General features: G+C 38.7%; 1 protein-coding gene across 3 annotated transcripts in view; it reads right to left on the minus strand.

Moving 5' to 3' along the window:
* Positions 1 to 25,253, minus strand: part of Anapc10 (anaphase promoting complex subunit 10) — a 52,643-nt gene that overhangs the window by 25,751 nt on the left and 1,639 nt on the right. For 2 of the 3 annotated variants that reach the window (XM_052166903.1, XM_052166904.1), the window contains exons 3-4: positions 21,531 to 21,621; positions 10,984 to 11,104 (exon numbers count right to left, since the gene is read on the minus strand). In XM_052166903.1, the coding sequence (XP_052022863.1) occupies positions 10,984 to 11,104; positions 21,531 to 21,621 (212 nt within the window). Of the gene's footprint in view, positions 1 to 10,096; positions 10,178 to 10,983; positions 11,105 to 21,530; positions 21,622 to 25,253 lie in introns of all 3 variants that reach the window. The other variant, XM_052166905.1, reaches the window with a different exon arrangement.

Genomic DNA, 25,253 nt, shown 5'->3' on the forward strand with positions numbered 1-25,253 from the left:
GGTCTTTTGTTTTGTTTTTCGAGACAGGGTTTCTTTGTGTAGCCGTGGCTGTCCTGGAACTCAATTTGTAGACCAGGCTGGCCTCGAACTCAGAGATATACTGCCTTTGCCTCATGCTGGTACTAAAAGCATGGACTACCATTACCGGACGGTAAGTGATTTTTAAAATAATTAATGAAACTAATGTTTCCCAAAAAAGATTTTATCAGCTAGCTGAGCATGACTTTTGTATGATCCCATCCTATATAGAACCAGAATTTCTCATCTTTGGGCCATAATAAGGTGTATATTAAGAATCTTTGTCGGGTGGTGGTGGTGCACATTTTTAATCCCAGCACTCTGGAGGAGGAGGAGGAAGGCATATCTTTGTGAGTTCGAGACCAGTCTAGTTTATAGAGTTCCATAACAGCTAGAACTGTTACACAGAGAAACTAACCCACAAACAAAAAAAGAACTTTCTAGATTCCCCCCAAAGTATACTTGATTCCTTTTACCATTATTGTCTCTAAGATGACAAAGTTCAATCAGAAAGTAGGGCCATAGGACAGATCATTTAGACTAATATATCTTCAATCTTGTCCTGCACTAGAGCTAAAACAGATGCCCTCATAGAGCTACTTTAAATTAAATATTAAGAGACATTGTAGGAGGGAAAACAATGTGTAAAATATTATCTGAGTCTAGTAATTAAGCCAGCTACTTAAGCACAATGGAAGCTAACAAATATTACACAGACTGACAGCCAGCCAGTCAGACAGCCAGACACACACACACACACACACACACACACAACTACTTAATAGGTTGCAAATTTGTTCCTAGCAATTAAAACAAAGTGTCATTCCTGGGTCTAACAGAGTACAGAGATTCTTCTACTTACAGACCACCTTCCTAAGGCCCATTATTAAACTCACTTAGGTACATATGCTAACTTTAGTATAGAAACAATGGTTAGACTACCTACTAGGGGCGAAGAAAGTTGGCATACTTCCCTTTCTCCTACACCATGATACCTATAGATACAATTTTAAAAAAATCCTAGCAATTCTATAAAATTAAGCTTATGCAGTGCTGCAGTCAATACAGAATATTTATAATTGCAAAAAAACATGCATACTTCAGAGAGCCCCTAATTTTAAAAGAATAAGTATAAAAATTTTAACTCTTGTAGTAACATTCTACAGACCCAAGAGTAAATGTTAAAGCTCCCAGCACCATAGTTATTTCTTAGACATGTTTTATAGGTGGCATCTCTTTAACAATTCATAAAATAGGAAAATAAAGCTTCAAGATTAAATTCTGAAGTTTGGCAATTATATATAAAATTTGTATAATGCTCAGTGAACAATAAAGACAAATGTAATACAGTTTATAGAGCTAATTAATTTTTCTCATGAATCTCAAGAAGTATGTCAAAAGCTAGAGTCATGTATAATTCTTACTTAAAATAAGGATCCTATATAAATAACACATACTGCTCAGGTGCATCGTAAGTAAAATGAGAGTCAGAGCCAAAGTCAGGAACTTGCAGAATATTCTACTCTTTTTTTCTGTTCTGTTTTTTAATTAAGTTATTTAACTTTAGTTACTTAACAATAACCTATCTACTAATGGGTAAGTTAATTCAGTCCAAATTGATAAGCTGTAAGTTAAAGAATGTATTATTTTAATGAGATAGTTTCAACAACCAGAGTGAAGTAACTACATGTGAATATTACTAATGTAAAATCAAAAAAACTACCACAGAGACACTTGAACATCCCTATTTATTGCTACTCTATTCACAATAGCCAAGAAAACAATGATATAAAGCCCTCTTGTAGTCTCCATGGATATCAGGCACATATGTGGTGCACATACTAACATGCAGGCAAAACATTCATATACATAAAATAATGAAACATTTAAAAGGAAGAGGAAGAGTAGAAAGAAGAAGAGTAGGAGAAGGTGGTGTTTCTAGGCACATACCGCTCTTACAGAGGACCTACACTGCTCCTAGAACCCACTGGTTGGCTCAAAACCTCTTGTAACTCCAGCTCCACAGGACCCCATGCCTTCTTGTTACCTCTGTAGGCAACTGCACTCAAGTGTACATACCCATACACTCATACAATCTACCTCAGTAAAAAAGATACTACAGTTTAGATCTAAAAGTCTCCCACTGACTCATATCCTGCACGTATGTTTCCCAGCTACTAGAGACACTCTGGACACTCTGGAACCTTGAGGAGGTGGAGCCTAGCTGACAAAGGAGACCACGGGAGAAGGTTTTGGACGTCATAGCCTAGCTTGATTCTAGACTCACTTGCTCTTCTTCCTGCCTAGTATAGTGTGAACTATCTGCCTTTTGCACATACTTCTACTGCCATGATGCTCTCTGCTCAAGCACATGAGGCCAAGCAACTATGAACTAAAACTTCTGAAACAGTGAGCCAAAACAACCTCCTTCCCTCTGCATTAAGGCCAGTGAGGCAAGAACAACCTCCTTCCCTCTGCATTAAGGCCAGTGAGGCAAGAACAACCTCCTTCCCTCTGCATTAAGGCCAGTGAGGCAAGAACAACCGCTACCCTGTGGCAGGACTTCCACCCATCTTCTTTCATCTGCACACTAACTTACAACGTGGCAGTATACAAGGGATCTCTTCTCCTTCACAAGCAACCCATCTCCTTTACTTCCCTGATAATTAGAGAGAACTGATATCTACTGTGGCTTTGATGTTGGTTTTCCTGACAGCTTGTGATGTGTAGGGCTGCTTCATGTATTTGCTAGACTTGGATGTCTTTTTATTAGTTTTGTTCTTGAAGCCAGGGTTGCCATGTAGCCCAGGCTGGCCTTGAACTCACTATGAAACAATATAGTCTCAAACTCATGATTCTACTTCAGTTTCCATAGTTTTAGTATGACAGATGTGCACAAACACACACAACTTTGTCTTTTTTAAAGAAATGTTCATTAAAGTATACAGTCCAGTTTGTCATTCTTAATTGGGCTGTGGTTTTGTTGATTGCTTGGCTGATTTGGGGTGTAGGAGTTGTTTTTTGTCTTTTAGGCTTGTTTGTTTGGCATTGCTCTGGCCGTAAGTCCCTTGAACGTGTGAATGCTAAGCCTACATGTGACAACATGGATCTGCACCTGCTTTACAGCTGCTCTCCTCTGATGCCCCCTCCCCCCCCCCCCCCCCCCCCCCCCCCCGTGATGAAGGAGCTCTCTGTTTGAGGTAATCCTATTTGTCTAGTTTTTCTTGTGTTTCCTTGGCATTTGAGGATATTAACAAAAAAAAAAAAAAAAAAAAACAGACAAAAAAACCCTTGTCCTTCTCACTCTCCAGTCTAAGGCATTTCCTGTGTTTCACACTTACAAGTCTTATATGTAAACTTTGAGATGATTTTTATATATGGTTAGATACGAGAACTGAGTTCTAATGTTCTGCACATAAAAATTAATTTTCCCAGGACCATTAATTAGAAACACATCTTTCTCCGTCCGCTGTGTTTCTTATACCTTTAACAAAGTTGGGTATACACACATGTACTTATTTCTAGGTTCTCTATCCTAGTCTCCTGGTTTATACCTGTTTTTATGCCAATACTGTGGCTATACTGTTTTTATATAAATATTATGGTGATTCTTCTAAAAATATTTTTTAAGAATCTTTTTAAGACAGGTCTTCAAACCCTGTAGTGTAGGCTGGACTTGAACTTGCTATGTAGCTAAGACTTACTGTTTATATATACTGTCTAAGACAGTCTACTTTATATCATACTATTTAAAATAAAACTCATAAGAAAGTCAATGTGAACAGATTTGACATCAATGGATACTGCCTTGCATCTTTATAAGACTCTAATTATAACAGTAATGTTATCTTAACAGAAGAATTGATCTATCATACACATCTGTCAAAGTACCATATATGGATTTACATAGCTGTGCTACTGATCTAAAACAAGTAGAGACACACAAAAGCTCCCTCTCATCCATGGAAGAAAAAGAACTACCACAACAGTTCTCTAGGTGGTAAAAACTATGTCATCTCTTTAAAAAGGAGAAAAACAAAACACTTGGTAACAGATTTAATACCTGAAGATGAAAACAAAGCTTAAAGTTCACTTCAATGCTCAAGCTTACAGTCTAGAAACTTTAGAAATAAAATATTAACAGTGAACCAAGGGGCAACTTTCAAATATGCTGAAAGAATTATACTAAGTTAGCAAGCTATTTTTCTTTTTTATTCTTTCTTCCCTTTTCTCTTTTTGTTTTTTGTTTGTTTTGATTGTTTTGTTTTGTTGTTGTTGGGAGGTCAATTTTAAGACAGGGTTTATCGCGGGCAGTGTGGGCGCACTGTTGGCGCACGCCTTTAATCCCAGCACTTGGGAGGCAGAGGCAGGCGGATTTCTGAGCTCGAGGCCAGCCTGGTCTACAGAGATTTCCAGGACAGCCAGAAAAACACAGAAAGATACTGTCTCAAAAAACAAAAACAAAAACAAAAAGACAGTGTCTCCCTGTGTATCCCTGGCTTTCCTGGAAATCTCTGTAGACCAGGCTGGCCTCAAACTCAAAGATCTGTCTGCCTCTGCCTCAGTGCTAAAGACATGTGTCACCACCACCTGGCTGCAAGATGTTTTTCTCGCAAGTGTTTAGAAACAACTTTGAGTGCCTTCAAGATATGTATAAGAAACTATAAACCAGTTTCATATTTAAGCACAAAAAGTTCTACAACACTTTTTAAAAGATATAATTGGCAAACTATTAAGTGTTGTTGGATATTTTCTAAAATGTTTAAATAGTAACATCAACTCTCTAGTAATGTTTGTTATTTAGACAAAAAGTTCATGACATTATTTTCCTTTCACAGAGAAAAATAATACTAAGCAAAAACATAATGTTAAAATACAAAAGATTTACTAAGCAGCGGTGGCACACACCTTAATCCCAGCACTCAGGAGACAAGCAGAGGTGGATGGATCTCTGAGTTTGAGGCCAGTTTGGCCTACAGAGCAAGATCCAGGATAGCCGGGGCTATATACACAAAGAAACCATTTTGAAAATAACAACAAGAAAACCCAAAAGAATTTAAAATTCTACAGCAGTGCCTTATTTGAAAGCTCTTCCTGAATAGCATTAATCCTGAAAGACAGTAACACAGATGCAATGGAACAGCAGAAAGGAAATTAAAACAAATACTGAAATAAAAAATCCTCACTTCTGTCTAGAGAATGAATCTCTTCTGTATACACAATTTTTGCTTATATAATCTCAATGCCTTATAAAATTTTCTTAAACAGCAAATTGCAAATCTTTAAAAACAAAATGAGTGACATATACTTAAATAAAATCTGTTTTGGCAAAAAAAGAAAATTCAATTTGGCCCAAGTCAACTTCCTATCAAGAGAAAGTTCATTTCAATCCCCTCAGTCATACAGCATAAAGCACACTGCTGCCCCACGGGGCTCCTCGGACAGTCCTCAGTCGGGGCGCCCAAGAGTGAGCTCCAGTCCACGAGCTCCACTTCATGCGCTGAAGGGAAGCATAGAGGAGGTCACTAAGACACACCAGGCAGTGGTCTGTTCTTCTCCCCAGCAGGTTTAAGTCACTACACCACGCCAGTGAAATTAGAGAAAATGAATATTTAAAATGTTTTAAGTAAGCAGATCCATAATTTCTAGAAAAAAAGAAACTCTACTAAAATACTTCAGTATGTACTAAAGCCTCTCACAGACAAGAATCCATGGAAAAATATAAAAGGATTTATTTAGACAGTCCACTCAGTTAAAGCAATCCTATAACTTATGAAAGGATGGCTCCAAAACACTCAGAAAAGTTCAGTGTGTTAATTACCTCTTAGTATCTGAATTCATAGACTTCTCTCTTTTTAAATGAAAGATAAGTATTGGAGAATTTTTTTTAATTATGATCTATTTCATCTTTCCTTCAGATACAAAATACTACCTGGAACTTTTGAACATATAAAAAATAAAACTAAATATAATAAATTACCTAAAGATGTATAATTAAAAGTACAAATTAAAAGAATATACAAAATTTGTGATTCTTTAGTGAGAACTAAACAAAATATAGTATATTCATTAAGTTATTCAGGAAAATAGTTGACAATCCTTAAGATTAACTGGTATCATTAGGCCATGTCATCAATATACAGAAATACACAAGAAAAAACTAATAAGCTACCTACAAGACCCCCTTTTCCAAACAGCTAATGTTTCAGCATCTAAATAAAAGGAGCAAAGACCAGGTATACTCCAAGGTCCAAACATCATTTAAAGTGTCTCCTATTAGCCTCTGGAAAGAATTTTGTACTGTCAAAAAACAAGACAGCTTCATAAACACAGAGATCTTATATGATGATGTACACTTCCCAAAATGCATCAAAGAGTTTTCCAATGTGAATACACTCTAGGAAAAACTACTACTAAGGCTACAACTAATGCATCAGTTGAAGCCTTCAGCTGATGACTAGAAAATAGAGCTACAAAAGTAAAAGCCAACAGTGACATCTAGTGGGCACTTCAAGCACCACACACCACACCCAAGTATTTCTAGTGCTGCACACAGCTAGGACAACTTTTAGCTGTAACCCCAAATGAGAAAAGCTTGTCTCCACAAAAAGCTTGTCAATATGAGCAATCCATTTTGATAAATATGAACCATGTAACAAATCATACAATTAACTGTTTTAAGTCTTTATAGCACAAGATACTGATTAAGTATTCTGCATATGAGACTATCAACTGATCAAATATGACTGTGATTTTAAAAATCAAGATATTTTGAATTAAGAAACATTAGAGTGAATGGAAAAACTAAGAAAAGGAAAGTAAAAAAGTGTATACATACAAAGTACAAGGTGTCTCAAAAAGCAAACAAGTCCTGACATCAACAAGATGGTAAAATGGAACTTTTTAAAACCTGTCAATTGGACCAACTACACCTGTACACAATAATACCTTTGCAAAAGCTAGTAAGAAAGCCAGGTGAGATTACAGTTCCTGGGTATAGGGGTGGGGTGGGGGTGTTATATGCAGGACAGGAAGGAGAGTTTGGTATCACTCATGCCACTCTTCCCACAATGCCAAGTAGCACAATGAGACAAAATGTCCTCCACTTAAACATTGTCTCAGACCCCAGTGTGGAGCCCAATCCAGGAAAACACAGCATGAGGCAAGACCTCCTGAGTATGCCAGTGCCTGTGGATACTCATCAAGCTTGTGTTTAGGGATAGATTTTAGGCTGCAGATCTGCCTGGCATACTCTGGCTCTGGGCCTACCCCATCACCACATTAGTCCCCAAGACTGAGTCCCTAGTGTTAGTGTGTGGACAATTCTGCTGACCTGCCTTCAGTGACCCAGTAGCTGTTCACTTCAAGATCTGGCAGCCTGATGTTCCAGATGTGTGCGGTAAATAAAAGGACCTAGCTGCTACTACAGCTCTCTCTCTCCAGATCAAGGCTACCTACCACAAAGCTACATCAGCCCCTATAGATACTGGTTGTCCTTCATAAAAACCAGCTCTACTTAAGCTCTACTTAAGATACGACTTACACACCAGCTTCTCTGGCCATCCTAGCAGAGGACTCCAGTGGCAAACAGACTGGTGGATCACATCAACTGTCCTTCTGGCTGACTGGTGATGGGCTTTCCCAGTCTTCAAAGACTAAAATAATTTCCTTCTTCAAGAACCCAGAGAGTAAGGTCATGCCATAAAAATCAAGAACAAGGTCTGGAGCTCAGCAATCGAGAGCACTGGCTGCTCTTCCAGAGGTCCTGAGTTCAATTCCCATCTGTAATGGGATCTGATGCCCTCCTCTGGTGTGTCTGAAAGCAGCTACAATCAAGAAGAATCCACGAAATACAAGCCAACCAAAGAAACCAAAGAAAGCACTACTTACTGGCTCTGAGTAAATGTAGTGTTCTAAATTGCCTGAAATTCAAATTAAATGCTTTAAGAAAACTCAAGAAGCTTTAAGAAAATAGAAATAATTTTAAAATATAGTACAATAAATAACCAAAATAAGAAAGGGGTATAAGAAATGGAAGTTGTTTTGGTTTTTTTGTTTTGTTTTGTTTTGTTTTTTGTTTTTTTCCGAGACAGGGTTTCTCTGTATAGTCCTGGCTGTCCTGGAACTCACTCTGTAGACCAGGCTGGCCTCAAACTCAGAAATCCGCCTGCCTCTGCCTCCCAAGTGCTGGGATTACAGGCGTGCGCCTCCACCGCCCAGTACTTAGGTTGTTTTATTAAATGAAACAAATTCTATAGGCAAAAAAATACAATGAATAAAATGAATAAAATTTTTAATGCATAAGAGCAAAAATAATCTAAAGAATCCATAAAATTATACCACAAGAGAAAAAAAAAAAAGAAAAATCTAGAAAAAAGCTTGCCAAATTTATGACAACTTTAAAAAAAAATACAGGTTACAGGAGTAGATAGACAAGTAACAAGTTTATTTAAAGAACTAGCAAAAGACTGGAGAGATGGCTCAGCAGTTGAGAGCACTTGCTATTCTTCAGAGGACCAAACTTTTGATCCTATCCCCAAGTTAAGTGACTCCCTGGAACCCCCTGGAACTCTCTCTAGTTCTATCGGATCTAACACTCTCTTCTGGCCTCCAAAGGTTCCCCTCTACATGTGTGCAATACACTGACAAAATCAATATAAAGAAATCATTCACATTAAAAGAACATCAATTTTATAATTTTTAATATATAAGAACAAAAATTCTTTCCAAATTTCAGGAAAAACAAAATTCCAGGATGAAGATGGCCACATGTCCCTAAGCAGATTCAATTCCAATGTTGACAGCAGCACTTGGCTGGGATGGGCTTTTCGGTGACACAGCTGCTTTTGAGCTGCACTTCTGGAAGTTACCTCAAAACTCACTGATCACTAAGCTAAACTTGGATGGAAATGTTTATTCAGTGTATCCTCAGTACCTAATGTCCTGGTTAGTCTTATGTCAACTTGACACATGCTAGAGTCATCAGGGAGGGCAGGGAGCGTCAACTGAGAAAATGCCCCCAATAGATCAGGCTATAAGCAAGCCCATGTGGGAATTTTCTTAAGTTAGTGACTGATCCAGAAGCCCAGCCCATTGTGGGTGGTGCCACGCTGGTCTGGGGGTCCTGGGTTCTACAATTCAACAGGTTGAGTGAGCCATGGGGAACAAACCAGTCAGCAGCACTCCTCCATGGTTTCTGCATTGCCTCCTGCCTCCAGGTTCCTGCCCTGCTTGAATTCCTACCCTTACTATGCTTAAAGATGAGCTGTTACATGAAACAGCAAGCAAACAAACTCCCTAAGCTGCTTCGGTCAAACATAGTATTTTATCATAGCCATAGGAACCCTAATTAAAACACCTACCTAGTGCAAATAGATATTTGTTTCTCTTGTTTTCTTCAATAAAACTTAATGATTCTATATAAAAAGGCAAACATTCACTGGCATCAAAACAAAACATGAGGCAGTTAAGTAAAAGTATGTAATCAAAGATAGGTTGTTTTTAGTTTACAGTAAGTAGCTATTACAACCATAAAAATTTTTTTATATAAAATGTGTGGTAATCACAAAGCTCTATGCAAAAGACAAAGACTAAAGTCAACATACATGGGAAGTTACCTAAACACAAAATAAGAGACGAGGGTACAAAGAGCCTAATATGATTGATCAGAAGGCAATGAAACTATGGCAACAGTAAATCCCAGGCTATTGATCATCACTGTGAATACAGAGCACTAAATCCTTCAATCAAATACTGAGTGGTTGGTGCAGTCAGGGCTTTAATGAGTACATGCTGCCTGCAAGGCACTGACCTCATATTTCAGAACATACAGACTCACAAGTGAAGGGACAGAAATGACATTCCATGATAGTAGACATAGAGAAAAATGTTCATTTTAAAGGAGTAGAGCTATAGAGATGCATGCATTTGTAAACCTCATCCAATAATATACTTTAGATTTACCTAAAATTATGTTTCCCTTAAAACTAATATTAAGTAAATACTGGTAACGCTTACTAATAATATCTCATGCTCACATATTTGAAATAAAGAGGTTATAGTAAACGGTGGAATCTACCTCAAGCTGGAAGTCTGTTCTTCTCTCCTCCCTTGATTACTGATTCAATGGGAGCAGGCTAGGGACCTGGCTAGGGACCACCTTGAAGAAGATGAGTTCACCATTAGATAACATAGTGCAGCCTCCACAAGTTGATGAGCTTTGTAGTGTCTCCATTCCATAGCTATGGCGTCTGTCTGTCTTTGTCTTTCACACCCTGGAGAGAGCCTCAGCATGCTCTCCCTGGCTCCGGCTTCCTCACTCTTTCCCTCCAGCCCCCTCGCTAGCACACCACTCTGCTGGCCGTGGCTGGCCTGTGTGTCAGCTTACCTCACGCAGCACGGCCTCCCCCTTTCCTCCATTCTTCTCCACTGGGCAACTGTTAACTTTACAGCTTACATGCCCTTGGATTTTTCTTTTAAACTATAAATGAATTGTCCATGAGTTCCCATGAGTCCATTTCTTTATTTTTTTTTCATTAATGAGACTAAGAACCCCAAAAGGAGACCCTGATTTCCCAAGTATATGATAGCACCAGTAGGACTTGCCAAGATTTCTGGAAACATTTGTTTCCTGCCTTTTAACTCTTTAATCGGCAGTGAAAATGAACATGTTCCTACACCCTAGATGGTATCAGGAACCTGTAACTTATTTTGATGAATTAAAAAATGAACTTAATAAAGCAAATGTAGTAAAACATTAAGGCATTCCAGTGGTGAGGGGATTACTGTACAATCCTTTTAGCCTTTCTTATAACTGAAAAATCTTAATAAAGCATTAGAAAAAAAAGATCTGTTTAAAAAATACATGTTATATGCATAGTTTTCAATATAATTTTCTTGTTTTATGATTATCATTTGTAGAATGAATTAAAGAAACACACATTAAAACATAAATAAAAAACATACCCGGATTTCTTGAAGGTTGTGAAAATTATTTCCTACTCTGACCGAGATTTTGCTTGGAGTGTAGCTTTCATCAGATTTATAGTCTGCATAAATGCATAATGTCTTCACTGTTGTTTTTCTTCTAAAAACAATAAAATAAAAGCATGTCCTTTATCATACATATCAGAGAGTTATTGCCAAAGCATCTTCTCTTCTGATGTTAAAAATTACAAGCCAAAGCTGAGCAGTGGTAGCGAAGCCTTCAATCCCAGTGCTTGGAGGAAGAGGCAGGTGGATGTCTGTGAGCTAGCTGGAGGCCAGCCTGGGCTACAGAGGAAGTCCAGGACAGCCAGGGCTACACAGAGAAAAATCCTGTTTCAAAAAATCATACCCATCACAAGACAAGTATTTCAATTAATAATTTCCTTTTATTTTATTTCAACTTGCAGGCTAAAACATGTAAAAACATAAGGACAAATGTTGTATTTTATACAACATCCCTCACTGAGAACATTGTCAAGAACTAACTGAACAGAGCAGTGTTTAAGTCAAACTAGGCGCTTTAGCGTTAATAATGTCTGTCCATCCTTATTTAGACATTACACAAGGAAAGTGTTCTTGCATGCTTGTATTTCTTTACCAATTAATTACTTAATTCCTTATATTAACACTTAAAAAAGCCTAAGTGAGAAAAAGAACTTAACAAATAAACACCTTGAAAAATAAAAAGCATACCTTGCCACTTAACAAATTTAAATTCTATTCCATTTCAAAAATATGAATACCTTCCCCTTGGGAATAAGAAAAAATGCATTATAGAAATCACCTCAGGAAATGGAAAAGAAAGAAAAACATGAGAAAGTATCCTATTCTAAAAACCAGAAGAGATTTAAACACAGAGATATTTGTTTACCATCATACTAGAAAATATCAGAATGACTGGTAGTGCCCATATTTCATTAGAAAAAGAATATTGAATCAGTAAATAAATTTCTGGCTCACTGATTCAATTTCTAAGTGAAATGAAAGTCCATTGCTTTCTGATCATTTTAGATTTGTGTGTTTAACTTAGGGTACTGATAAAAGTCAGAAATCTAGAGAGGGGCTACTGATGTGCGGAGGCAGGGGAATGAATGTGTAAATTGGGGGGTGTGGAGGTTTGAAGAAAGCCTCCCATAGACGAACACTTCGTCATCAGACAAGGGCACTATGCCTAAGAGGGATTAGGAAGTGTGGCCTTGTCGGAGGAAGTTTGTCACTGGGAGTAGGCTCTGGGGTTCTCTCTGCTGCCTGCAGACCCAGATACAGAACTGCTGGCCTGTATGCCATAATGCTCCCCAATAAGATGATCTTAATCGTCTTCCTTATAATTTCTGTATTTTCTGAATAATTTTTTTCAGGATAAACATGTGTCATTGGCCATAAGGGAATCAGGATAAACATGTGTCATTGGCCATAAGGGAAGAAAAATAGGCAACTTTTAAAAACTGACCATCCAAAAACATTTAGAAGTCTACTAAAAGGGGCTTTACAAGTTAAGTGCAAACTGGTACTGCTTTGTAACAATGAGTTCCTTGATCAAAAGTAGACTGTGTCAAAGGCCAGCCTATAAAATAGTGGGGTCTGCAGCACTTCTTTAGGAAAGCAAACTTATATACCTGAACTATTCATCAAAAAAAAGGGGGGAGAGGCAAAGGTAAAGATTTTTCTTCAAAAAAATGTCCATGAGACTGTAATTATTCAGGAAGTGCTGACAGGACAGATACCTTTATGATGTTTCCAAAGAGCAAAGAGTCGGAGCTACCACACCGACATCTCGCAAGGGCACGTCAAGGGGAAGTGAAGGATGCAGGGAAGTTAAAGGCTACTAAAGACTGTCTTGATGAGCCTTACGCAGGAAGTAAAGGTCTTCCTATGATGCAGAGATCAGAGACCACAAAGTCTTTTCACAGAACAGCATTAACTCCGAAGCTCCGAGATTCAGGATCCCTCAGTACCAGGGCGAGTTTAGAAAGGCGAAGATCGATAAAAACCAGTGAAAATAAAAACCGCAGCAATACACCGCATGAGAATACTTCGTGTATTCTCTCTTGGTTTTATCACCAGCTCATGACTTTTCTGACTAAAGAAGTAACACTAGGGTAAATGAGCTAAGTAAAAACATTGATAAATGTCCTAATTCTACACAGAAAATCATGTCAGGAAGATGAAATGTGCAAACCGAGTCAAAGTGGAAGACACTGGAATTACTCAAAGCTTCACTCTTCATGGTCACTACACTGAATGCCACTACATGCAAGGCACCCTGCCAAGTCCAGATGTGTGTGTCTGCCTTCCTTTATGTACCTGTATCTAGCTGGTAACAGTTTACCGCGGTGAGTAGACACACAGATGTGTGTGTCTGCCTTCCTTTATGTACCTGTATCTAGCTGGTAACAGGTTACCGTGGTGAGTGGACACACAGATGTGTGTGTCTGCCTTCCTTTATGTACCTGTATCTAGTTGGTAACAGTTTACCGCAGTGAGTGGACACACAGATGTGTGTCTGCCTTCCTTTATGTACCTGTATCTAGCTGGTTAACAGTTTGCCATGGTAAGTGGACACACAGATGTGTGTCTGCCTTCCTTTATGTACTTGTATCTAGCTGGTAACAGTTTACCATGGTGAGTAGACAGTAGCAGTTGTTGACATTTGCACTAAACCAGAGTTCTTTTCTTGAGGCTTATGTATCTCCAGAAATGATGGCTATAATTTACGCATAGTTATATTAGGTTTGTAGAAGAAACTACTACTGCACCAAAAACTCTACAAGGAACAGCAAAATCTTTTTAAAACTAAAGTTTGCCTCGTACTAATTCAAAAAGTAATAATACTGTATAAAAAAATCATGTTGTTTCTCAAATAATGCACATGGGAAGATAAAATATCCAGATTGGGTTATAGTGGAGGATGCTGGAATTACTCCAATCACACTGTAATTATGGCCACTGCATTGAGTGAATACCTACTGCATGCCAAGTGCCATGTTAAACTCCTAGGAAATGCTGCCAGAAGGGGAAAGGGAGAAATGTTTCCCTGACTCTGGCTGACATTCTTGACTTCCCTCAGTTCTCCTATTAAAAACACTTTCTCCTAACAGCTTCAGGCAGGAAGCTAGCACCTCCTTTGTTCCTTCATGCCACACATGTAATAAAACCAAGCACATCTGGTTTAGCTACAAATGTAAGTCTTAGTAAGTCTTTAATTCTAGGGTTTGTCATTACCACATACACTTAACTAAAGATGTAATTCAGTCAGTGTGCTTCTTATTAGCTTCTTAGTTCTAACAAGTGATACCTCTGTACCTGCTGACTCCTGAATAATTCCTCATCTAGTTAAAAAATCTCTGGCACACCAGACAGTAGTAGCTTCCCAGTGCTTGGGAAGCAGGGACAGGCGGATCCCTGTGAATTCAAGGTCAGTCTGGCCTACAGAGTGAGTTCCAAGACAGCCAGGGCTATTCAGAGAAACTGCATCTTAAAAAAAAAAAAAAAAAAAAAACAAACAAACAAACAAACAAAAAAACCTATAACATTACAATGGAAGATGTCCACAACAAGTATTCATAGCTACCTACTCCAATTCCCTTTATCCCTTCTTTTTTCAAAATATCCAACTAAAGGAGCCATGCTACCTTAAAAGTAGTTATAACTAAATTGTAGCCCATAAATGTTTAGTCTTGCATTACATTGCAGCAGTATTTCAAAAGAAGATATGCTCCTTTTATCTTAAACTCCAGTAGGGGTCATGAGTTCACCTTAAAACTAAAACCTAAGAGAAAAGAAGGAAAGAGTGAAAGAAGTGAGTGGCTGGGCGGTGGTGGCGCACACCTGTAATCCCAGCACTTGGGAGGCAGAGGCAGGTGGAGTTCTGAGTCTACTCCCAGCCTGGTCTACAGAGTGAGTTCCAGGACAGCGAGGGCTACACAGAGAAACCCTGTCTCGGGGGAGGGGGGAGAAAAAAAAGAAAAGAAAAAAGTGATAAATGTGCCCCTCATTGAAAACCCTTGTTAAAGAGTCTATACTAGTAGTTAACACACATTATTATATCCACTGCACAAATGAGAAAACTTGCACTGAGAAAAAGCTAAGCAAGAAGTCCTTACTAACAAATCTAAGAGAAAGTGAAAACTAATCTAAATCTATAATTGCACTACATTAATTTAAATAACTCCTAACACAGAATACTTAAGACATATACTATAAAATTCTGTTTACTTTCCCTCTTAACATGCTATATAATATTACTAAGTAGCATATGGCCCACACACTTGTCTAAAACAAAAGCAAATAATTTATATTTATTCCTACAATAGTAAAAAATGTGGTTTTTGTGAGCTTATTTTTAATCATTATTAATTGGATGCTAAAATAGACCTTCCATTAAAAACAGGACAAATGAAAATTTAATATTAAATTTCAGTATATATAGTATTAAGAGACAAAATAAATAAATAAATAAAAGAGTCTGGGATATCTGCTGGCCACAGAAAAGCTGCAAGACTTGCCTTCTTACCACAAATTCTAGAATACAAGAAAACACAGAACTATTTCTGCAGGCTTGAAAACCACAGGACCACAGGTACAGAGATAAAAGAAGCAACAAGGAGAACCCTCAAGTGGGCGCCCTGACTGTGGTCATCTCTGAGTTGAAATGGAGGCAAGAAGCAAGCAAAATCTGGCAGCCTCAGCATGGCAGACAGAGTCACAGTGGGCAGCGGGTGGGCAGCAGGAGGGAGGAGGTACAAGTCTACATGACACAAGCAGAGACAACCGCCAGGAGAGCTCTGAGCAGAACAGCAAGCCAGCCTCATGGAGGGCTGGGCACCACTGCAGTCCCAACAACCACAGAAAGGTTCTCTTCAAATACCTATATTAACTCAGACCCCAGACACGTCCCAAGGATGCTAATTTTGACAAAACAGATGGCATTGCACATTGTCTGAGACCCATGTGAGGAGGTGAGGAAGGTGACAGGCATTCTCTTGTCAATGCTAGTTTGCTGTCTACCTTTCTGAGTAAGTATTTTAAAGTATACAATAGTTTTCCAGATACAGAAAAAGCCTTAGTAAAGAAGCAGCTGAGACTCCAGCTGCCTTCAATCTGAGAACAAAGAGGGTCACAGAAAAGTAAAGTAATACTAGTCTCTCAGTCTGGGAAGAATCAATGACTTTATATAAAGTTGTCACATATACTAACATATAATAGGGCATTACTGAGTTTAATGAATAAATTTATTATAATTCTTCACATAATTTCTAATATGGTAAATATAAAAGTAGACAAAAAATTGTTAGAGTCCTAAATAAAAGTTTACCATGGGCATTAAGAACAAAAAATTTGAGAACATCTGCTAGAAGAGGACTAATGAGTTATAGTTTCAAGTACAAGCCAAATATGTGTGCCATCTACTTTTTAAATAAAGTTTATTTAAAGAAATATTCATTTACATGTTTTCTGTGATTGCTTTTACATTAATACAAAAAAAAACTATCTGCAGCAGAGTATATAAAAGACTTTTATTTTATTTATTTATTTATTTTGTTTTTGTTTTTAGGATTTGGTTTTTTCAAGGCAGGGTTTCTCTGTATAGCCCTGGCTGTCCTGGAACTCACTCTGTAGACCAGGCTGGCCTAGAACTCAGAAATCCGCCTGCCTCTGCCTCCCAAGTGCTGGGGTTACAGGCGTGTGCCAATAAAGAACTTTTATAAATCTGCAACAGAAACAACTTTAAAATGGACAAAGGATTTAAATAGCAGTCCTTCAAAGAGGACAAACGCGCGGTAAGTGTACAAGAAGGTCTGTACCATCACAACCACTAGGTGTGAATGTCAGATGGCCTCACCGGACGGCTCGTGTGCTTGAGCACTTGGTTCTCAGCTGCTGGCACTGTTTTAGGGGAATGAAGCTTTTAGAGGAGGGCCTAGCTGACAAGGATGTGTCACTGAGGTAAATCCTTAAAGGATAACCTGAGTCTATCTAACTTGTAAAGATGTGAAGAGCTGCACACACACACACACACACACACACACACACACACTCCTGCTGCTTCTTCCACCATACCTCCCTTGCCATGACAGCCTATAGCCTCAGAAACTGAACCAAAGTAACCCTCCTCCTTAAGTTCCTTCTGTTGGCCATTTTACCTGAGAGAAGTAACAAATCTACCTGGGAAACAAGAATCAAAACTATTGTATAACCACTTCACATGAATTAAGATGGTCATGACTTCAAAAAACAAACAAACAAAAAAAAAAACCAGCTGCGTAGTGGTGGCGCATGCCTTTAATCCCAGCACTTGGAAGGCAGAGGCAGGTGGATTTCTGAGTTTGAGGCCAGTCTGGTCTACAGAGTGAGTTCTAGGACAGCCAGGGCTACACAGAGAAACCCTGTCTTGAAAAACCAAGAAAGAAAGGAAGAAAGAACAAAAGAAAGAAAGAAAGAAAAAGAAAGAAAGAAAGAAAGAAACAAAGAAAGAAAGGGAAAGGAAGGAAAAAGAAAGGAAAGAAAGAGAAACAAAGAAAGAAAGGAAACAAAGGAAGAAAGGAAGGAAGAAACAAAGAAAGAAAGAAAAAAGAAAGGAAAGAAGAAAGGAAGAAACAAAGAAAAGAGAGGAAGAAAGAAAGAAAGAAAGAAAGAAACAAAGAAACAAAGAAACAAAGAAAGAAACAAAGAAAGAAACAAAGAGAAGAAAAGAAAGAAAGAAAAGAAGGAAGGAAGGAAGGAAGGAAGGAAGGAAACCACAGATTCAAATGCAATGTGGGTGGGAAACTGAAGTTCATATGCACTGTACATAGGGAAGTAAAATAGGGTATTTCTATGTAAAGCAGAATGGACATACCTAAAATATTAAACAGAACTACCATTTGATTCTAAAAAAGAGAAAAATTATAGAACTTATATCTTAAAAGGAGATTCTGTAGATTACAAAAAAGGTATATATCTAAATCTCTATTAACAAAACTATTTAAGAAGAGTGTATACTATTTCATAATTGTTTTTAGTATACATTATAGATTATAATTTACAAAACAAAGCTAGTATTAAATAATTAAATCCGGATGCTCAATATTGAATTTTTAGGCTATCACGCTTGTATTCCTAGACCAGCAATTTGTCTCAGGTTTATAGGACGGAATGTCAAAAAGCACAGGCTCTGAAATTAGAATACTTATATTCCAATTATAATTCTACAACTTATTTAATATGTGACCTGGACTCATGTATCTAGGCCTCTAATAAATTGTAAAGGCTAAATACAATATAAATGAAGTCCCAGCTATTTCTCTCACTGTTGTGACACCTGACAAGAAGCAAAGGAAGAAGGCCTTTGCCTCATGTTTTGAAGGCACAGGCCATCATGAAAGGGAATGAGTGCTATAGGAAGAATCTGAGTCTACCCATTCACATGTGTGCAGAACCAGAAACAAAGAACAGGAAGTGCTGCTACTCCTCTGGCTTTCTCCTTTCTCTTTTTCTCACTTTAGGTCCCCAGGCCATGGAATGATGCCAACAATATTCAGGGTAAATCTCCCTTCAGGTAAGCTCTTTTGGAAAGCCCTCACACATATGTACCCAGAAATGTGTGTCTTCTAGGGAACTGTCATAGTTAGGGTTAATATTGCTGTGAGGAAACACCATAACAGAAGCCACTTGGGGAGGGAAGGGTTTAATTCTGTCACAATTCCATACAACAGCTCATCATCAAAAGCAGTGATGACAGGAACTAAAGCAGGGCAGGAACCTGGAGGCGGGAGCTGATGTAGAAATCAGAGGGTGCTGCTTACAAGCTTGTTTCCCACAGCTCGACCAGCCTGCTTTCTTATAGAACTCAGGACCACCAGCCCAGGGATGGCCCCACTTATAATGGGCTGGGCCCTCCCCATCAATCACTAATTAAGAAAATGCCCTACAGTCAGATCTTATGGAGGCGTTTTCTCAATTGAGTTTCCCTCCTTTTAGATAACTCTAGCTTGTGTCAAATGACATAAAACTAGTCACCACAGAGATTCTAAACCTAATCAAGGTGATGATGGAGATTTTTTTGGTGAAGAAAATGTCACCTCATGTAACATTCAAGCTGTGTCTTGTTTGTGGCTTATTGCATTTGCCCACATTTACAGAGAGAAATCAGACAGACAGGACAAATGAGAAGTCTGGATAGAAGAAGGAGTATGAGCCCAATTAAAGCTGTAGACAGAAGTATATAGTTTGGCAGCTGTCTGAGTCACAGCTCTATTGCTGTGAAGACAACGTGACCAAGGCAACTCTTATAAAAGACATTTAGTTGCAGGCTTGATTATAGCTTCAGAGGGTTCGTCCATGATCATCATGACATCATGGGTCTGACAGCTTATACATTTTGATCTGTAGGCAGGCACAGAGAGACTGGGCCTGGCATGCACTTTTGAAACCTTAAAGTATGTATGACGCCACCTACTGAAAACTCTAGGGTATAGCTGGATGAGTGGGCTATGTAGGAAGCTGTGAAGGACAAAGCTTAATTTGCAATGGAAACCCAGTATATTAGAGAAACCAGTACATGAATATCCACCCCCCAAAAAGCATGAGGCACAGGATGGAGCTAGCCTAAAAGAGAAGCCATGCTTGCTATAGGCCTAAAGCTTAAAGGTGGACCCGCTCCAAGCCTATGAAGCACAGATGTTGGACATTAAGATGTAAAAATCAGGGTTTACCCTGCTAAGTTTTGGTCTTGCTTTGGTCTGATCTTTCCTTCCTCTGCTTCCGTTTGCCTGTTTTGAAAGGGAATGTTTACCTGTACAATTATATGCTGGAATTGTATGTGTATTTTGTTTTAAATTTTAGCGAGTTTGCAATAAAGAGACTGTCTTAAGTATCAAGAGATTCTGAACTTGGGATTTTGAACAGCAGGATAACTGGAGAACTATTGAGAATTTTAAAGACAGAATGAATACATTTTGCATAATGGGATGGCTATGAGCCTAAGTCAAATGGAAAATGTCCCTTACAGGCTCATGTCCCCAGAGAATGGAATTATTGAAAGGTAGGGCCAAGTGAGAGGAACTCAGTAACATAGTATATGAGTTGGAAGATAAATTAGCCTTGACATTTATAAATTGACCCCACTTCCTGCTCTGGTTCAGCCTCCTTATCTGCTGAAATGTGAACCATCAGCCTCACTTTTCTATCATATGCTGCCTACATTATAATGGACTATACCCATAAACTATGAGACAAAAGCCTTCCTTAAGTTATTCTCCTCAGGTATCTAGTTTCACTAATTAGGAATGTTATCAGTTGTAAATTATTTGGTAAAGTAGTCCTAATTTTTTTGAGACAAGGTCTTTATGAATAGCCCTGGCTGTCTTGGAACTCACTCTGTAGACTGTTTGGTTTAATTGAAGGCACAAAACTCAGTCACTGATATGTTGATATTTGGGTGCTTTGATACTGTAATGACAGAACTACATAGCTGAAATGGAGACCAAGGCACTACATGATTCAGATATTTACTATTTACTCAAAAGAAGTTTGCTGATATGTACCCTACAACCACAGAAGGAAGGGCCTAAACATCTAACATTTAGGAGAGTAGAGGATATAATGTAGGAAGATAACCAGCTGACTATTTTCATACTGCCAATAAATCCAGAACATTAGACAAACACACAGGTATTTTCCTATATCAAAAATAGTATTCATTTTAAAACTAAGTTTACTGATTCAATGTCAAGGTTTTTTTTGTGCAAAAGTGCAAATATGAGAACATAAATATCATACCTAAAGAACTTATAAGCATCATATATTAAGGCATTATACCAGATCATAAAATATATTTGTCTACTGTATCTCCTAAATTAAATCATATTCTTTCAGAACTATCTACATAAATTATCAGAAATGTGCAACGTAAACTAAGGAGCTGACCCAGGGGGTCAAGTGTGAGGACCTGAGCTCAGATCCCTAGAACACATAGGAAGAGAGAGATGCCTGTAAGTAAGGCAGGAGGAAGGGCAGAGAGGGTGGATCCCTGAAGCTCAGCGGCCAGACAGCTTAGCCAAAGTGATGACCTTTGGGTTTACTGAGAGACCCTGCCTCAAAAACCATAAAAGATGCAGGTCAACTGAGAAAAGGCATCAACCATCAAACTGGGCCTATCTATGTGCATCCAACTGTGTGCATGTTCACCCTACACACACACACACATACACACACACACACACACACACACACACAAAGCAAGAGAGAGAGAAAGACAGAGACAGAGAGAAAGAAGGAGGGGGAGAGAAGAGAGAGAGAGAGAGAGAGAGAGAGAGAGAGAGAGAGAGAGAGAGAGAGAGAGGCATAAAGGGTAGGACAGAATACACTGAAGCTGCCCAAAATCTAGATGGCTAAAAAAAAAAAAAATCTCTAAAACCTAATACAGTATGAAAGCAATTAAGTATTTTCATTTTACTTTTCATGTTTTCTGAACTTTATGTAAATAAAATAGACTTCTTGTCCATTTATAACCTACACTATATTAAAAAAAGTAAAAAATGGATTACCTGAATTGGATGTTCACTAAATGAGGCTGAGAGCCATCAGATTGCCAGTAAGTTTCTAGATTGTCATCTCGTAATTGATCCACTCCAAACCCTAGAAACAGTAAAAATGGCAACAAATTTCCATGAAAAAGTTACATATTTAAAGCATAAAATTATCACACATATTTGCCTAGAAATGTTGCTGTAGAAGACAGCTAGAATATGAAATTTAACCAGAATTCTATTCTTTCATCCAGATTTCAGCTCTAAAAATCCCCTAATGGGCTGGGTTTGTTGTTTACTGATAGACTATTTAATTTAAAAGTGTGAGGCCCTGGGTTCAATCCCCTTATACACACTAAAGTTTATACTATGACAAATGTTTTGGGTGGTGTAGTGGCTATTCCTGGTTGTCAAATTGACTATATCCGGAATGAACCACAATCCAGAATTGGAAGGCTCACCTATGATCCTAATCTGGAGGCTGAGATACAAGTTTCTGACCTGGATCTTGGCTTGGAGAACTTGAAGCATTGTGACTATGAATTCCAGAAGATTAAAATAAGGAGATCTCCAAATTCAAGGTCATCTGGGATTAAAGGTGTGGTAGCACAGGCCTTTAATCTGGGCCACACCCTCTGCTACATAAGGACCTTGGAAGAAGGAAGACTTACATTCCACAGCTGCTGCAGACCATTTTTGGGGAGTTGGACTACAGGCTGTAAGTCATCAACAAATTCCCTAACTGTATAGATACTACCCATACATTCTGTGACTCTAGAGAACCCTGACTAATACAGGTGGTTAATTTTTTAAAAGCATCTTTGGGGATGTATAAGGCCTCTATTTGCACAAGTCCACGTGTTTATTTTTATAAACTGATCATAAGAATGATCTATGTTAGCCAGCGGTGGTGGTGCCATCTTTAATACCAGTACTTGGGAGGTAGAGCCAGGTGGATTTCTGAGTTCAAGGCCAGCCTGGTCTACAGAGTGAGTTCCAAGACAGCCAGAGCTACACAGAGAAATTCTGCCTCCAAAAAACAAAACAAAACAAAACAAAAAGAATGACCCATCCTGGGATACCCTTTAAAGTAGGTAGACACAAGCAAGCTCAGTATATCATACTAGCTTTTTGCTACTTTCTTTTAAAAGGGTTATTTATTTTATGTATGTGAGTACACTGTTGCTCTCCTCAGACATACCAGAAGAGGGCATTGGATCACTGTGAGCCACCATGTGGTTGCTGGGAATTGAACTCAAGACCTCTGGAAGAGTAGTCAGTGGTCTTTACTGCTGAGCTGTTTCTCCAGCCCCCTTTTTCTACTTTTTAAGTTCCCTAATAAGGATAGCTAAAGCTCATGATTCGTAAGAGAGACCTTAGTTAAAGGTTCTATTGAGTTAAAGGCTTTTTCTACTTATTTTACTTTGGCTGTGTTTTTCCCCCGTTTTACAATTTTATTTGTATTTTAGCCCAAAGAATTTCATAAAATGGTTTTTATAGTCTTAAGCCAAATAAACATTAAGCAGAAATCTTTTAACGCAAAAACCAAATAATACTGGTCTAAAAAAAGAAAGAAATTCCGTGATAAACTGACTTTTAATGCCATTCTATCCTCATAGATCAGCACCTTGCTCAGCCATCATCAGAGACTGCCTCCTGCAGCAGATGGGGGCAGACAGACTCACAGCCAGACATAATGCAGAGCATGAAAGACCTTGAAGCATTCCACCCTAAATGGGATATCTCCATTAAATCTCTCCCCTCAGAGCCCAGGGAACTCCATGAAAGAAGAGGCAAAAAAAGTTAAGAGCCAGAGGGAATGGAGGACACAAAACCACAAAGCCTGCTAAAGCAGCATGCGCACAGCTCCTATGGACGCAGGCTAAAGCAGCATGTGCACAGCTCCTATGTACGCAGGCTAAGGCAGCATGCGCACAGCTCCTATGGACGCAGGCTAAAGCAGCATGTGCACAGCTCCTATGTACGCAGGCTAAGGTAGCATGCGCACAGCTCCTATGGACGCAGGCTAAGGCAGCATGCGCACAGCTCCTATGGACGCAGGCTAAGGCAGCATGTGCACAGCTCCTATGGACACAAGCTAAAGCAGCATGTGCACAGCTCCTATGGACGCAGGCTAAGGCAGCATGCGCACAGCTCCTATGGACGCAGGCTACGGCAGCATGCGCACAGCTCCTATGGACGCAGGCTATGGCAGCATGCGCACAGCTCCTATGGACACAAGCTAAAGCAGCATGCACACAGCTCCTATGGACACAGGCTAAAGCAGCATGCGCACAGCTCCTATGGACGCAGGCTACGGCAGCATGCGCACAGCTCCTATGGACGCAGGCTAAAGCAGCATGTGCGACGCCTACACAGGTCTGCATCAGGTCCTCTGTTTATACTACGGCTTCCAGTTTAGTGTTTTCATGGGACTCCAAAGTATGTGAACAAGTGGATTTCTGATTCTTGCGCCTTCTTATGGGTTCTTTTCCTTCTGTTGGTTTGTCATGTCCAACTTCAATATAATAGTTTTTTCTTTATCTTAATGTATTTTGTTACAGATTTCTTAGAAAAAGATGAATGAGTGAATGAAAACCTAGCCACTAGGGTAAAGTTAACAACTGAACTGTCACTCATACCTGCTAGGAGGAGAAATCAGCTTTCTCCAATAAAGTCATATTGGGTACATAACCACTCCAGGACAGGCCTCATGTTTATTTGGTTACAATTTGCAAGAGCAGGAGCGTCCGAGCGCCTGCACTGTGCATGCTTGTATGTGGATGGTTTTATTTTAGGTTTTTTGTTTTGTTTTAAGAAGGTTTTGTTGTATAGTTTTTTGTTTGTTTTGAGAAAGAAGTTAGATAGATGGGGACGGGGAAAGGACAGGTTAGGACTTGGGGGAGGGGAACAATATGATCAAAATATATTTAAATTTTAAAAAAATTTAAATAATTAAAAAAATTGCAAAGAGTAACTGGGGCAGTGGAGGTAGGGGCAGCTTATCCTCTGTAAGGACTGGATGACCTAATAAAGCTAGCATGGCACTTGGCCAAAGGCAGCGTCACGCCTGCGTTTGTTGCTACTGTGACACTGCTGTTGCCAAGCAGACTCTCCAACTGTAGCATGTCACATAGTCTGAATGTTTATAGCCTTGAGTACACTTTGCTTTTCTGGTTCCCCTCCATTGTACTCAAGGGTTTCTCATGTGCGAAATCTCAAAATTTTCCATCTTGATACTTTAGCTGCTGCTTTGAATAATTTTACACTAATCTTTTTAAAATTATTACAAAAAAGAAAACTGCCTATCAAACTATAGGTTATGTAAATGGGGAAAAGATTCACATATAACCTATCATGCCACATTCTAGCAAAAGACATGGACTCCAATAATAAAGAGAAAACTCTTAGATGCTTGAAGGACAGCAAGTGTAAAATGTGAATTAAATAACAGCTACATAATACCAGAGATGGGATGGGATAAGGAGAGGACCTTATGAAAAAGTTAAATCTAATACTAAACATCTTATTGATATTAGTGATGTAGATGGATAAAAATATGCAAAAATGAAAACAGTTCATTAAAATTGAAGTATCTACACACACAAAAAAAAGGAAATTAAAGGTAGTCTAATGCATAAGAAAACTAAGAAGGCTATCCTTTAATCCCAGCACTTGGGAGGCAGAGGCTCTCAATTTAAGGCCAACCTGGTCTACAGAGCAAGTTCCTGGATAGCCGGG

This window comes from Apodemus sylvaticus, chromosome 21 (genome assembly GCF_947179515.1).
Source record: "Apodemus sylvaticus chromosome 21, mApoSyl1.1, whole genome shotgun sequence".
Lineage (NCBI taxonomy): Eukaryota > Metazoa > Chordata > Mammalia > Rodentia > Muridae > Apodemus > Apodemus sylvaticus.